This window comes from Neoarius graeffei, chromosome 20 (assembly GCF_027579695.1).
Source record: "Neoarius graeffei isolate fNeoGra1 chromosome 20, fNeoGra1.pri, whole genome shotgun sequence".
Classification (NCBI taxonomy): domain Eukaryota; kingdom Metazoa; phylum Chordata; class Actinopteri; order Siluriformes; family Ariidae; genus Neoarius; species Neoarius graeffei.
This window is the reverse complement of record NC_083588.1, coordinates 12,562,078-12,578,530: the sequence shown is the minus strand read 5'-3', so window position 1 is coordinate 12,578,530 and position 16,453 is coordinate 12,562,078. Positions and strand designations below refer to the sequence as shown.

The window sequence follows — 16,453 nt, the reverse complement described above, 5'->3', positions numbered from 1 at the left end:
AAAAATAAGCACACCCTTTCTATTTCCACAATTGTTAAGAGTAATGAGCAGCCACATGTTACTAATGAAATGCACAAGATTAATCATCAAGTTCATCATACCTCTCTAAAACCAGAACCTTGGGCAGGTTTGTATTCTGGAGCACTCTGGAGTGAGACGACATCATCCCAAGAAGAAAGATAATCAGCCATGACATCAGAGAAACAACTGTTGCTGCTCATCAATCTGGGAAGGGTTATAAGGCCATCTCCAACAAAATTTTAATTGCCCATTCTAGAGTGAGAAGGATTGTTTATAAATGGAGAACCTTCAAAACAGTTGCCAATCTTCTCAGGAGAGGGCATGCTAGCAAATTCAGTCCAAGGTCAGACTGTTTTAATGCTCAGAATTATAAAGAGAAAGCAAGAGCCACATTATGTGACTGACAGGCCTCTGTAAGAACAGTAAATATTTATTCATGGCAATCAGAAAAAAGACTGAACAAGCATGGCGTTCATGGAAGGATGGCAAGGACAAGGCCCCTTCTCTCAAAAAGAATATAGCACAATCGTTCTGGAACGATATCCTTTGGACTGATGAGACCAAGATGGAGAGGTTTGGTCTTTATGCACAGCAATATATCTGGCAATAACCTTTCTCTCTCTCTCTCTCTCTGTCGACGCTTGCTGTTGGGCGTTGATGATGGCTCTCCAAAAATATCTATCCTGCATGCTGGTTTCAATCTCCTGGATCTTATAGCTGGTGTCATCCTGTAGTAAGTCAACGTAGGTCTTCATGGGATGCCCTTGAGTTCTTCTCCCTTGTTTAGGCTGCCATGTAACCAGTTTTTACACCACACTCCCTTCTGCCCTTTTACAATGTCCTGCAAAAGCCAGTCTCCCGGTAGCGATTTCAGTTGTGAGATGAGGGATGTCACCATTTTGTTCTTTGTTGGTCATATGTGACTTCCAGCTCACATTCGAAACTGCTCTCAACATTCTGGTGTAACACCCATCCAAGGCGTTCCTGATTTTTCTTTGTAATGGTCCAGGTCTCACAACCATATAGCAGCACGCTTTCAACTGTGGCTTGGAACAGCTTTACTTTCAGGGGCCTTGGGAGGTTTTTAGTTATTATTAGTTATGGCCGGGTTCTTGCCCGAACTGATAATCACATCATCAGTTTTTCTCTTGCTGGCGCAGTTGGGGGTTAGGCACCTTGCTCAAGGGAACCTGAGCCAAGCCTGCTGGCTCAGGGAATTAAACCAGCAACCTTTTGGTCCCAAAACTGTTTCTCTAATCATTTGGCCATGGCTTCCCTTGGGAGGTTAGACTTCCATATTTTATTGAGTTTGCTGCATGCCTTCCAAGCCAACACTTTTAATGCAATAACCAAACACAGCATATCACATTAAACACCTGGGACCAACTGTCAAGCAAGGTCGTGGAGGGGAGATGACTGGAACCTGTTTTGCTGCCACACCACCTGGGAACCTTGCAGTCACTGAGACAACAATGAACGCCATTTTATACCAGAATATTCTTGAGACAAATTGAGGCCATCTGTCCAGCAGCTTAAACTGGGCTTAAAACTGGGTCAAGTAACAGGACAGTGATCCCAAGAACACGAGCAATTTGACATGTTGAAACAGCCAAGTCAAAGTCTTGACCCAGTGAGACGCTGTGGTGGGATCTGAAGAGAGCTGTGCATAAAACTAATGTCCTCAAACATCAGTGAACTGAAGCAATGCTGTAAAGAAGAGTGGGCTTAAAATTTCTCCACAACAATGTGAGAGATTTGATAAATATTTTTTGGAAGAGTTTATTTCATGTGGTTGTTGCTAAAGGTGGCTTTAGATGTGACTGAATTATAAGGTGTACTTGTTTTTCCCCATCTGGTTTCTGGATATTGGTTTACTTTTTGGAAAGAAATGACTAATCAATCAATCAATCAATCAATCAATCAATCAATCAATCAATCTATCTATCTATCTATCTATCTATCTATCTATCTATCTATCTATCTATCATCGTTGTAACCTGAGATTGTACCTTTGTTTATAGAAGTTGGTGAGGACCTAATTGGTATTTCTCTGAGTTACATGTTGATCCTGAGAGACCAGTACGATGCTGACCTCTTCTGCTCCTCGCACCTGCCTGATCCATCCTGATGCCTTACTTCTGGCTGGAGTCTCATCATATCACTCTTGTGGAGGACGGCCTCACACGGACAGTCGAAAGTCGGACTTGGAAGATGGCTCTGGAGACTTAGAATAATGCATTTATGACTGAGGACTCCAGTTGGCTTGCCAACTTTAGGACTGCAGTTGTCATGAACAGTTTTGCACTCAAGTTTCGATTAATGAAGCGCTTATAACTTCAAAAAAATCAACTTTATGTTAAAACTATAACAATTTTCCTGGTGACACAGTTGTACTTTGTAACTTTCTCGGACACAGTTATCGAGGTGAGTTATTGATAATCACGTTGTCTGTTATCACCCAGATGAGGCTGGGTTCCCTTTTGAGTCTGGTTCATCTGGAGGTTTCTTCCTCGTGTCATCTGAGGGAGTTTTTCTTTGCCACCGTGACCACAGGCTTGCTCATTGGGGATAGATTAAGGATAAAATTAGCTCATGTTTAAAGTCTTTAATTTTCTGTAAAGCTGCTTTGCGACAATGTCTGTTGTTGAAAGCGCAATACAAATAAACTTGACTATTTCGGCTCTGAAAAATAAAAATAATAAATTGAAGGAGGGTATACTTTCTTTTTCCCATGACTGTAGACCTTTTGATAGACAGATAGATATAAGGACAGACAGCTATATAGAGAGGTGTGTGTGTGTGTGTGCGCGCGCACACGTGTGTACACAGGACAACATCCATTAGTAGGATGCATCATCAGGGACTCTACACCAAAAATAACCTTCCACATCGAGATCCTCCAGCTCCTTCGCTGCTAAGTGAGACAGACAAACTGAATGAGTGGGTTGCGGAGGAAGTGAGACACACACACACACACACACACACACACACACACACACACAGAAGTATGTAACAACATCATGTTAATGGCCCATCTGCTGAGACTAGGTGTCACATCATGACTTATGCCAGCACAACAACACTATCAATGAAATGCTCTCTGATTTAATTGTTATGGTATTTTGTCACACTGGTTGTATGATAGTAGGTGCACTCTTCTTTTTGCAAGAAAGCTTCATGTTGAGACTACGTATGCACACTGAGATCACACTGGGATCCTGCAGGATGAAACAAATAAACAAAAAAAAAGCCTGAGGTTTTTCTTTTCACACGGAGCTTGAAAAGTGGCGAGTCTGAAGATTGTGGGAAGAGTTGCTTGGTTTTAGCAAAATTCCCATCTGAGCTTCAGCTCAAAAAAGGCACAAAAAGACTTGAAACTAGCCAAAAGGATCACAAATTATGTGAGACACATTGTTATTCTATTTCTCAGTCTTTGCATGGAAAACAAAGTTAACAGCGGTGCAGTGTTGCCATCGAGTCACTAAACCTAGAGTCCAAGTCCAGTCTCGAGTCCCCAGTGTTCAAGTCTGAGGCCAAGTTTACATTAGACAGTATCTGTCTCGTTTTCTTCGCGGATGCACTGTCCGTTTACATTAAACCGCCTGGAAACGCCGGGAAACGGGAATCCGCCAGGGTCCACGTATTCAATCCAGATCGTGTCAGCTCCGGTGCTGTGTAAACATTGAGAATACGCGGATACGCTGTGCTGAGCTCTAGCTGGCGTCGTCATTGGACAACGTCACTGTGACATCCACCTTCCTGATTCGCTGGCGTTGGTCATGTGACGCGACTGCTGAAAAACGGCGTGGACTTCCGCCTTGTATCACCTTTCATTAAAGAGTATAAAAGTATGAAAATACTGCAAATACTGATGCAAATACTGCCCATTGTGTAGTTATGATTGTCTTTAGGCTTGCCATCCTTCCACTTGCAAGTGGTAAGTGATATGCGCTGGGATCACACACACAGCGGCTCAGTCCCGAATCACAGCTTGTGCACTTCACTCGCGTGCTCTGTGAGCTGCGCAGGGCCGGAGTGCGCACCCTCCAGAGGGCACTCGCTGTTCAGGGCGGAGTGATTTGGAGCGCAGGATGCCTGCGGAGCCGAGCGTATCCGTGTATTGGTGTTGCTGTGTGCACGCGAATCGTGTATTGGTGTTGCTGTGTGCACACTAATCGTTTTAAAAACGTTAATCTGATGATCCGCTGATACGGTCTAATGTAAACATGGGCTGAGTCAAGTCCCATCCATCCATCCATCCATTATCTGTAGCCGCTTATCCTGTCCTACAGGGTCGCAGGCAAGCTGGAGCCTATCCCAGCTGACTATGGGCAAAAGGCGGGGTACACCCTGGACAAGTCGCCAGGTCATCACAGGGCTGACACATAGACACAGACAACCATTCACACTCACATTCACACCTACGGTCAATTTAGAGTCACCAGTTAACCTAACCTGCATGTCTTTGGACTGTGGGGGAAACCGGAGCACCCGGAGGAAACCCACGCGGACACGGGGAGAACATGCAAACTCCACACAGAAAGGCCCTTGCCGGCCACGGGGCTCGAACCCGGACCTTCTTGCTGTGAGGCGACAGCGCTAACCACTACACCACCGTGCTGCCCCGTCCTGGAAAATCATTTTAATGAAATGCAGCTTAAAGGTCTGCGGTTCAACACTGCAAGCCCGTCCCAGCTTCTGGTCTTTCTGGAATGGAACAAACATTTGGGAATGGAACAAACCCAAAAACTAAACTAAATCTGCGAAAATATTATAAGACGACTATTATTGTCAAATGTCAATACAGTTCCTGGACTTGGGGAAAGACCCTGTTGTTTTGAAAGATAATTCCAGAGCTTACTCAGTCACATTCGATAGTAGAAAGCTTGCGAGAAAGTTCCATCGAGCTTCTGGTTCAGGAGTTGATATACTGTATGTTCTGCACACTGCTATTTGTTTGTATAATATGTAAATGGAAAAACAAATTTTCGACCAAGAAGCCCTATTATTTATTCCCTTCCAGTCTCAACCACACGCACTTCCAGTTTAAGTTAAAACATGAAATAAAAATGATTTGGAGCACTAAACAATTACAGATATGGATAGTGGCACTGTGTTACACCTCTAGTCATGTATCCTGTGGCATTTTATAAGTTATGCGCATCCATGGAGCGGTGTTATTCTAACAAGTGTGTCTGGCTCAGCTTTTTAATTGTTTGTGTTTTAATGAGTTTTAAATTATTCCTGTCTCAGCAAACTGTCATCCAAATGTAATTAAAAAGTCAAGAAGAGTCACAAAAGCATTTTATACAGTTGTGGTCAGAAGTTTACATACAGTGGCATGAATGTCATCTTGGATATGAATGTCATGGCAATATTTGGGCTTTCAGTAATTTCTTTGAACTGTTCTTTTTCTGTGGCAGAATGTGGCAAAATTTTTAATTTAAAAAAAAGACACTAGAATTTGGTGCACAAGTTTTAATTTTCTTTGGGTTTTCTGAAATCAACACAGGGTCAAAATTATACATACAGCACACCTAATATTTGGGTAAAATGTCTCTTCGCAAGATTCACCTTGACCAAACATTTCTGTTTACCATGAACAAGCTTCTGGCAGAACTCTGGTTGGATATTTCACGACTCTTCGTGGTAGAATTGGTAGAGTTAAATTAAATTTGTTTTTTTGCTTGGCATGGACTCGACTTATCAGCACGGTCCATATATTTTCGATAGGGTTGAAGTCAGGACTTGTTTTACGCTTAATGTTAGCCTGCTTTATCCTCCACAACCAGCTCTGATGCGTGTTTGGGTTCATTGTCCTGTTGTAACTCCCAAATCCCGAGTCATGTTCAAGTTTCTGATGGTTTATGCTGAAGAATTCTGAGGTAGTCCTCCTTCATTATTCCATCCACTTTGTGCAATGAACCAGTTCCACTGGCAGCAAAACAGCCCCAGAGCATGATGATCCTACCACCACCACCAGTGTCCCTCTGTACATGGTGGTCATTGTGGCCAAACAACTCAATCTTTGTCTCATCTTTATATTACCAAAATAGCTTCTTCCCCAGGGCTGTAAAAGCTCTGCTGGAGGACTAATCTGAATCTGGACTTGGACTCACACTCTGCACCTTACTGTGTTTGGCTTCATTGTAGAATTACAGATTGCAATTTATACTGCTGCTTATATGCCAATATGCTGCTTTTTAAAAGGTTATGTATATTTTTTTATTTATTTTATTTTATTGATATGCTGCTGTGATCTGAGCCCTCAAACAGTGTTTTGTTGTATAGTAATGTGCAATGACAATAAAGAATCAGTCTATCTATCTATCTATCTATCTATCTATCTATCTATCTATCTGACCATACAGCTATCCTCCAGAAGGCTTTTTCTTTGTCCATGTGGTCAGCTTCAAACTTATACTGCTGCTTATATGCCAATATGCTGCTTTTTAAAAGGTTATGTATATTATTTATTTATTTTATTTTTATTTTATTGATATGCTGCTGTGATCTGAGCCCTCAAACAGCGCTGAGCTTCTTGGACTTTGCCATTTTACTGTGTGTTGGTCAATCCAATGAGTTTGGATTTTCTTGAAGTAAAGTGGCTTGGCAGTGACTCCACCTCACAATAACTTGGATACAATTGTTTGAACTGATCTTGGAATTTGCAGTTGTTTAGAAATGGCTCCAAGAGACATTCCAGAGTTGTGTATATCTGCGATCCTCTTTCTCAGATCTGCACTGAGCTTCTTGGACTTTCGCATTTTACTGTGTTGGTCAATCCAATGAGTGCTGTAAACAAACCCTTTTTATGAAGGCACAGAGAAGCTACCAGCTGTAGTCAATCATGATCACTAACAGGAAGTTAAGAGACCTCGGCCTTGGCAAGATAAGAGACACTTTGGACATTTCAGCACCTCTGAATTAAGAATCTAAGTGAGCGTATGTAAATTTTTGACCCTGTATGTATAATTTTGACCCTGTGTTGATTTCAGAAAACCCAAAGAAAATTAAAACTTGTGCACCAAATTCTAGTGTGTGTGTGTGTGTGTGTGTGTGTGTGTGTGTGTGTGGTTTTTTTTTTATTAAAAAGATGCATGCTGTACATTCTGCCACAGAAAAACAGTTCAAAGAAATTACTGAAAGCCCAAATATTGCCATCACATTCATATTCAAGATGACATTCATGTCACTGTATGTAAACTTCTTCTGACCACAACTGTATATGTGCCATATTCAAGAACAAAGATGCTCTGGTTTTGAAAATAACAAAATGCACACATCTGGAAAACAGATATACATTATAACGCCTTTACTTATCTTCTGATGATCCTAAGATTAAATGTTATTGTTTTGGAGTCACACAAGTACAGACTTTATCCAAGTTTTTGGTCTCCATCACTGAATTTCTGGTTGACATTAAAAAAAATAAATTAAAAAAAATGCACTGAGGTCAATTCATATCTTGTCTTGCACTAGTTTGATGCCCATGTAACCTTACAATTAATTTAAAGACATTCAAATCTGTAACAGGAACTGTGTTTTCTTATTGAAATGCTTTAAAGGAGTACACTGTGACTGTAACACACATGCACAGAATGCTCACACAGATTCCCAAGGAGGACATCATCAGAAACTTGATAGAAACTAAAGTAATTTGTGTGAGCTGTTCCAAACCGGGATGTCTGGTCACTGTATCCTATAGATCCAGACGCTTAGTGAGGAAAAGTTGTGCCCTGCCACCCAGAACAAAATAAAAAATAAATAAATAAAAAACTGATTGAAAATATCATGAAAATTGACAGTTATAAGTAATTGAAAAATAAATCCCATTTTTCATGGATCATTCCGAATTAATGATCCAGTTCAGCACCAAAAGTCAGAGCAATGTAATTCAGCCCAGAGGTATTATTCATGTGAAATTTGGTGATGATTGGTTGAAAACTGAGGGCGAAATAGCTTCCTCAAAAACATGTCTGTGGAGGTTCTCAGTCATCCAGGTCATCGTAAACCGTAGGTGCTAAAGAAGGCAACTGGACTTGCTTGAAATTCTTGAATTTCACAGGATACCCAGATACAAACAGGACAACGTAGTGTACGCAATTCAGTGCAGTGAAGAATGCACAGACCTGGACACTGGGGAAACAAAACAACCGCTTCACAGGTGCATGGCTCAACACAGGAGAGCCAATTCCTCAGGCCAGGAGTCTGCAGTCTATCTTCATTTCAATAACAAAGGACACTCGTTTCAGGACTGCGATGTATGCAAGAGGAGTAAAAGAAGCCATCTTTCTCAACCTGGAACGACCATTACTGAACAGAGTAGGTGGTCAAGAGACACCACTTATCAGTCACCTAAAATGCAATCTTTGGCACACTTCCCAGAAAACTGAATACACATCCACACCAAGACTCAGCTGACTTCAATGACTCACATGATGGCAGAGAGAGCCAACGACCCACGGTTCACCCTAACAACCCTCTAGGCTGCTGACACCATTCACACCTGGCCTCCAGTGACCCTAACACCGATAGGATAACTGAGGCTACATCCACACGACAACGGCAACGAGATTTTATTTAAAAAAATATCGCGTCCACATGGGCAACGGATCAGTAAAATATCAGGTACATATGGCAACGCAACGCTTGCTGAAAACGATGCAATACACATGCCACACCTCTACGTGCGCTGTAAGACGGTCCCATCGGAGACACCGGAACAATAGAAGAAGTAGGACGCATGTGCATAAACCCCTTCTTCTACCTGGCGTGAAGCACTCACAGGAACAAGCACACAACAACAAGAAGAAGATGGCTGCGACTACGCAAGGAAATCGTGCCTTCGGTGTGTACAAATTAGTTTTATTAGTGTGCATAGTTTTATATAACTTAATTTTCTTATTGTGTGTGAACATTTTGAAAAGCAGTCTTATCCAATAAAAAAAAGAAATTCAAGAAATGGTTCAGTTACTTGTTTATTTAAAAGAAAAGCTGTATACAAAAGTGAATGCAATGCAGTGGTTCATACAAAACAGCGAGAGTGCTGCTTGTTCTAGTCATGTGGTTGTGAAGTCATCGTAAACAAATCCGTTCTACTCATCCAGACGACTTCGCAACGGCGCCATTGCCAGATTTTTCCACTCTGGAACCCGTTCTCAAAAAATATCGTTTTGGGGCACCCAAAATGCCGGTGCTGTGTGAACGCCAGGCCAAAACGATAAACAATTTTATCAGATTCACCTGAATCCGTTGCCGTGTGGACAGGGCCTGAGAGTGTCAGCGACCCATGTGACCTCAACGACTCTCCGATTTGCTTTTGGTCCACTCGAGGATAAATACCTGGAACTCCCCACTAGTCAGACAGAACTGAAGAAGCCTTTCGGATGAGAGGTGAAATGTCTTCAAGAATTTCAAGCAAGTCCAGTTGCCTTCTTTAGCACCTACGGCATCCGAAAAAATGTGAGGAGAATAAGAAAAAGAATGTCCATGAAAACACCATTTATTTTGGCTATATGTTTGGGGTCATTGTGTTGTTGAAACCTCAATTTTCTCCCCAGATTAAGTTGACTGATGAGAATAAATTCTCCTCCGATATGTCCTGGTACATCGCTGCATTCAGTGATGTTTGCAAAGAAACCGCCACCATACCACGAGGCTCCCACCTCCGGACTTCACTGTGGACATGGTGTTCTCGGGATCATACGCACAACCCTTCTTTCTCCACACAGTTACTGCCAAAGCGTTCTATTTTTCTCTCGTCTGACCAGAATATATTGTTCCAAGAGTTCTGATTTGTCTCGATGCATATCTCTGTGCTTCTTTTTTTTAGCAAAGGAGTTTTGCATGAGTTGTAGGAACTGAGATGGTCACAGTGCAGTTCACTGTATATTGTTCTCTGTGTAACTATTGCTCCTGCTGCCTTCAGATTGTCCTGCAACTCTTTTCAAGTGACTGCTGGCTTTTCTCTCATCTTCCTTATCATTCATCTGAGAGTGCGATGTGCAATCTCGTGTGCCGTACCTGTCCATGGATGATCGATGGTGGTTCTGTGAACTTTCCATCTGCATATAATTAAACCAATTATCCTGACAGGGACATTTAAAATCTTTGCAAGATAAAAAAAACACTGTAGCTTTTTCCATTTGATTGTTGTTGAAGAAGAATCTGCTTGAGAACTTTCGAAAGCTCCTTTACCTTCACCATGATTGCAACATTTTCATACGTCTTAGCAGCCAGTGGCATGAAAACATTTTTGCAGCATTTATATACAAAGCTTAAAAAATGTTATATATAGAAAAGTTCTATAAAATTTTTTGGGGGAACCAACCCAACAGGTCACAGTTTTAACATTGTCTGGCTATCATTATGGGGGCCTTGATCTCACAAAGAAGTAAATATAATGCAATAATTTTTTAATGATGAGTAATCAATGGTGAAAGCTTAAATGTTTGTCCTGTTCGAGATGCATTTTGAATTATGGGCATGGACAAAATGTGTATTGTAGGCCAGTAAGAGAGAAAGCTTTTTAGTGATGCTGTTATATGGATAGCCTTTCAAATAAAGCAATAGGGTGAAGGGGAGAGAGAGAGAGAGAGAGAGAGAGAGAGAGAGAGAGAGAGAGAGAGGACAAAATAGAAAGACAGAAAGAAAAAGACAGAGGAAAGGAAAGACACAAAGATAGAGTGATAATGACATCTAGACAGCTAAATGTGTCTTTCAGAAACCTGCACAATCTGTGTGTGTGTGTGTGTGTGTGTTACCTGCCCAGTACTTTAACCAAGAAGGGGACAGTGAGCGACCCCATCAGGCCACCAATTGCAAATATGGACACAGTGATGGACCAGAGCAAAGTGAGCCTGTCCACCATTGCTGGCTCACCATAACGCGTCATCCATGTCAAGTTATAGAATGCCTTTATATCCTACACACACACACACACACACACACACACAAGGGAATAACAAACGATCAACTGTGTGGTGACTTAAGAAAACCCTTCTCATGGCAAAATTTTGATATTTAAGCACATTGTCTCCTTGCTTCATTGATCTCTATTCAAACGAACATTTAATTATATTTCAGGCATTTCGCAGATGCTCTTCTCCAGAGCCATGTATGACATACCCAGATCAGCCTGGAAAGCAGTTGGGGGTTAGGTGCCTTGCTCAAGGGCACTTCAACCATTCCTGCTGGTCCACAGAATCAAACCAGTAACCTGTTGGTCCCAAAGCTGCTTCTCTAACCATCAGGCCATGGCTTCAGTGGAGAAATAACTGCTGATTCATTCAACCTTGTTCATTTACCAAAATATTTTTGTTATTGTCATTTTACAAGGTCATTTAAAGGGGATATATTATGAAAAATTCACTTTTTCAGTGCCTGTGTACATACATTTGGGTGTCTGGAGTGCCGACCAACCCACAAACTCTGAAATAAGACAACCCAAGAAGTTTCTTTTGGGCTGTTCTCATCTCATCTCATCATCTGTAGCCGCTTTATCCTGTTCTTCAGGGTCGCGGGCAAGCTGGAGCCTATCCCAGCTGACTACGGGCAAAAGGCGGGGTACACCCTGGACAAGTCGCCAGGTCATCACAGGGCTGACACATAGACACAGACAACCAGTCACACTCACATTCACACCTACGGTCAATTTAGAGTCACCAGTTAACCTAACCTGCATGTCTTTGGACTGTGGGGGAAACCGGAGCACCCGGAGGAAACCCATGCGGACACGGGGAGAACATGCAAACTCCACACAGAAAGGCCCTTCGCTGGCCACGGGGCTCAAACCCGGGCCTTCTTGCTGTGAGGCGACAGCGCTAACCACTACACCACCGTGCCGCTTTTGGGCTGTTATTTCAGAAAACATTTGCTTCAACAAGCCGTTCCAGTTTGGCTCCTCATTTTATGTCACAAGAGGAGCTCATTAGAATGATTCCGCCCCCTCATCTGAGTATCTCCACTCATGGCTTGAGAAATGCCTTTACGAATGAAGATCCATGAGGAAAGGGCTACCTGATAGGCTGGCGGAGGAGGGGGAGGGGTGAGCAGGGGTGAACTCATTATCATTTAAAAGGAACAGGCGCTCAAATTTGCAATTTTGAACAGGGCTAGCCCCGGGGCTGGCAAGGGCCTTTCTGTGTGGAGTTTGCATGTTCTCCCCGTGTCCGCGTGGGTTTCCCCCACAGTCCAAAGACATGCAGGTTAGGTTAACTGGTGACTCTAAATTGACCGTAGGTGTGAATGTGAGTGTGAATGGTTGTCTGCGTCTATGTGTCAGCCCTGTGATGACCTGGCGACTTGTCCAGGGTGTACCCCGCCTTTCGCCCGTAGTCAGCTGGGATAGGCTCCAGCTTGCCTGCAACCCTGTAGAAGGATAAAGCGGCTAGAGATAATGAGATGAGATGAATGAACAGGGCTGTTTCGACAGGGTGAGAAGGGATCTTTTTGACCAAAGCATCTCAAAGACCACAGGGAACTCTGTCAAAATATGGAAAAGGGGTATAATATATGTCACTTTTAAACATTTTAAAACCTCTTAACGAACATGATATTTGCAGGAAGATAACATTAGGTTAGTTTAAAACAGAAAGAAAAGCATGATTTTAGTTTCTCAGAGTTCATTTTTCTTTTATTTATTTCAGTTTTCTGGAATGCAGCCAGAGCAACATCGCTCAGGTTTTTTTAGACTGCCGCACAAATATGAAACGTGGAGATGGATAATAATGCTGCGTTCAGCTGGGGTTGTGTTTTTTGTTTTCTGTTTTTTTCCAGCAGCGATTCCTTGAACTGGAATGGTCCAATTTCATGCTCTTCAAAATCTTCTGATGGCTCAAAGGTTAACTGTTTGTGGCGCAATGTTGATGGTTATGAATATGGTGGAACTCGTAGAAGTTTGGTTTATCATGACTATTAAGCAGAACCTAGGTGCCATTTAAGTCAAAGAGGGAAATGTTGACTGTTACTCAGCCTTTACATTACCTATATGAAGGACTTAAATTCAAAATCTACCGTGAATGACTTTCACATGAATCTTGATCAGTAACACGTGGTCTTCAATGGCATCCATGATTTATATGTAACAAAATAAAAAATCGAATTTTAAATTCAACTTATTTCATGTTGGACTATTTGTCAGATCACAATTTCCCACAATGCCATTGGATTACTTGTTGATGGCGGTGCCAGTGGGAATTCTCTCTCTAAACAGAGTGATGCAGCAGCGCTTTAGTCTGTCCAGATGTCTCACCTCCACATCTGGACACTCTGGTGAGACAGATGAACTTCCAAAGATTCAAATTTGATGGTAATACTGCAGTAAGTGCCATCGTGCTTATCGTCCTGAGCCGAGGCTCTGCCTGAACTTGAAATATGTGTCTATTTTAATTGTAACTTGTAATATGTGTCTATAAAAATCTTTCAGATTTTTCAAGTTTAGGTCATAAAAGAATTTTCCCTGACACCCAATTATTTGTTTCGTGGACTGAAAGCTACTGAATTCGAATCACAGACTTACAATTTTATTAGTTTTTTCATAGAGCAATTAATGAATTTAAGGCCACGTGGCCCTAAATTCTCCACTATTTTTTCCTGCGTCACCATGACCCAATTCAAGATCCTACGTCATGCATCACGTGGTGGGCTTTCTCCGTTCGCACAAGGCATTGTGGCATACAAATTTGAAAGAGGAGAGGAAAATGAAGGACACGAATGAAACGTGAAAGACCGACCACAGTAACAGAAAGCGAGAAGAAAAGACGTTATGTTATATGCGAAGGAAAGGAAACGCAGGACCAAACTAATAAATATCTGCGGTCAGCGAGCACCTCGGTGTGATCAGCTGTTCGTTTAGCGACAGAATGATGGAACTGTCAGTGCACGGTCAAAGGTAAACCTGTAGATGCGCAAACGGACTTCCTGTGTCTGCTTCACTGCACGAAGCGAGCGATTTCATGCACATTATTTGCTTTAATCCCCTCAAATTAAATAACTTCCCAGCCACAGAATGCCCTGATATTTTGTGAGATATTACAGAAATAAACATATACCACAATGACCAAATTTCAGAGGGAACTAAATTTCACCGATTTTATAAAATCGAAAGGCCGTCTCATTTTAATGGCAAGAATGTTGTGGGCTTATCGTAAATTGTGGAACGGACAAATTCATGAGTCCCATTTTTAAAAAATGAATTCATTTAAAAAAAAAAATAATAATAATAATAATAAGATGCAAAATAACAATAATTTCACTTTTTGTTTTATGTTCATCAATAGACAACCAAGTGAGTCAAATTACAATTTTCAATTGCTCATCAGTGTGTGTATGTCAGGGTGGGTGTGTGGGTAGGTGAATCTCAACTGCAGAAGTCAGTGAAAAGCCAGGAAGGACCAGATGTGCTCAATTACACAGAGAGAGAGAGAGAGAGCTCTGATCTCCAGTGTCATCAATTTGATCATAGGAGGTGGCAGATAATTAGGCACTTCAATTAGATCAAAGAAACATCAGACCAAATGCCAAACATGATCATGTTTGTGTGTTCAAATGTGTGCGACTGTATTTGATTATGAAATACGACAATTAAAAGTGCATATCACGGGTAAATTCAGGAGCAAGATCAATGTAATTCTCCTATTTTATATTAAACTTTGGTCAAATATCTGTCACACTTTGCATTTTGTGCAATTTTTTTCCCTTGCGCAATACCAGAAAAATTCAGTTGAAATCAAGCCGTTTGAGGCGAATTGGTCCGCCTCTGAAAAAACTTGGCATTTGGATTTCCCGGCAAACATCGATTTTCGTGATGTCGCGTGCGGGACGCCTCCCTCTGAATCCTACGTCAGCGCTGGTTTGTTTATGAGAAAACGACCTGGTGGTTTTCTGCAAATTTCTTCAACGTTATTACGTAATTATTAAAATGGTTAACAGATGTATCGTAGGAGGGTGTAGCAACACCAATCTTGATGGGATTAGTACTCATCGTTTCCCAAAAGACCGGACAATGAGAGAGAAATTGGAGCACTTGGTCTACACAGGCTGTGCACTGAAACTGTGTAAGCTCTCACAGCCCGCTGGCGCTTCCGCAGGTGACGTCACGAATCTGGCTCCAGACTCCCTTGGGATTTTTCCAGACGCGTTTTGTTATTTTATTTTTTTCTGCTGTAGACAGATGGCCTTGTGCAAAATTACCCTTCTGGATGAGTGTGTAAAGAGACATACTTTCATATAAAAAAATGAAATTGGTCCAGAATATGCACTTTAAAGCATGTATATACGTATGTCAGAGAAGTGTAAAGACGGATAAGGGAAAGATGAGGAGAATGAAACCGAACAGTGTGGTAAAGACGATGTGACTGACCTCGACAGGTGGTTTAAAGCAAAACAAAAACAGACTAGCATACAGTGGTGCTTGAAAGTTTGTGAACCCTTTAGAATTTTCTATATTTCTGCATAAATATGACCTAAAACATCATCAGATTTTCACACAAGTCCTAAAAGTAGATAAAGAGAACCCAGTTAAACAAATGAGACAAAATATTATACTTGGTCATTTATTTATTGAGGAAAATGATCCAATATTACATATCTGTGAGTGGCAAAAGTATGTGAACCTTTTCTTTCAGTATCTGGTGTGACCCCCTTGTGCAGCAATAACTGCAGCTAAATGTTTCCAGTAACTGTTGATCAGTCCTGCACACCGGCTTGGAGGAATTTTAGCCCATTCCTCCGTACAGAACAGCTTCAACTCTGGGATGTTGGTGGGTTTCCTCACATGAACTGCTCGCTTCAGGTCCTTCCACAACATTTCCATCGGATTAAGGTCAGGACTTTGACTTGGCCATTCCAAAACATTAACTTTATTCTTCTTTAATCATTCTTTGGTAGAACGACTTGTGTGCTTAGGGTCGTTGTCTTGTTGCATGACCCACCTTCTCTTGAGATTCAGTTCATGGACAGATGCCTTGACATTTTCCTTTAGAATTCGCTGGTATAATTCAGAATTCATTGTTCCATCAATGATGGCAAGCCGTCCTGGCCCAGATGCAGCACAACAGGCCCAAACCATGATACTACCACCACCATGTTTCACAGATAGGATAAGGTTCTTCCGCTGGAATGCAGTGTTTTCCTTTCTCCAAACATAACGCTCCACATTTAAACCAAAAGATCTATTTTGGTCTCATCCGTCCACAAAAGATTTTTCCAATAGCCTTCTGGCTTGTCCACGTGATCTTTAGCAAACTGCAGACGAGCAGCAATGTTCTTTTTGGAGAGCAGTGGCTTTATCCTTGCAACCCTGCCATGCACACCATTGTTGTTCAGTGTTCTCCTGATGGTGGACTCATGAACATTAACATTAGCCAATGTGAGAGAGGCCTTCAGTTGCTTAGAAGTTACCCTGGGGTCGTTTGTGATCTCGCCAACT

General features: G+C 41.8%; 1 protein-coding gene across 4 annotated transcripts in view; it reads right to left on the bottom strand.

Moving 5' to 3' along the window:
• The window catches only part of slc2a9l2 (solute carrier family 2 member 9, like 2), a 216,148-nt gene that overhangs the window by 150,374 nt on the left and 49,321 nt on the right, over positions 1–16,453 (bottom strand). For all 4 annotated transcript variants that reach the window (XM_060901254.1, XM_060901255.1, XM_060901253.1 and 1 more), the window contains one exon: positions 10,788–10,948. In XM_060901254.1, coding sequence (XP_060757237.1) covers positions 10,788–10,948 — 161 coding nt within the window. The remainder of the gene's footprint in view (positions 1–10,787; positions 10,949–16,453) is intronic.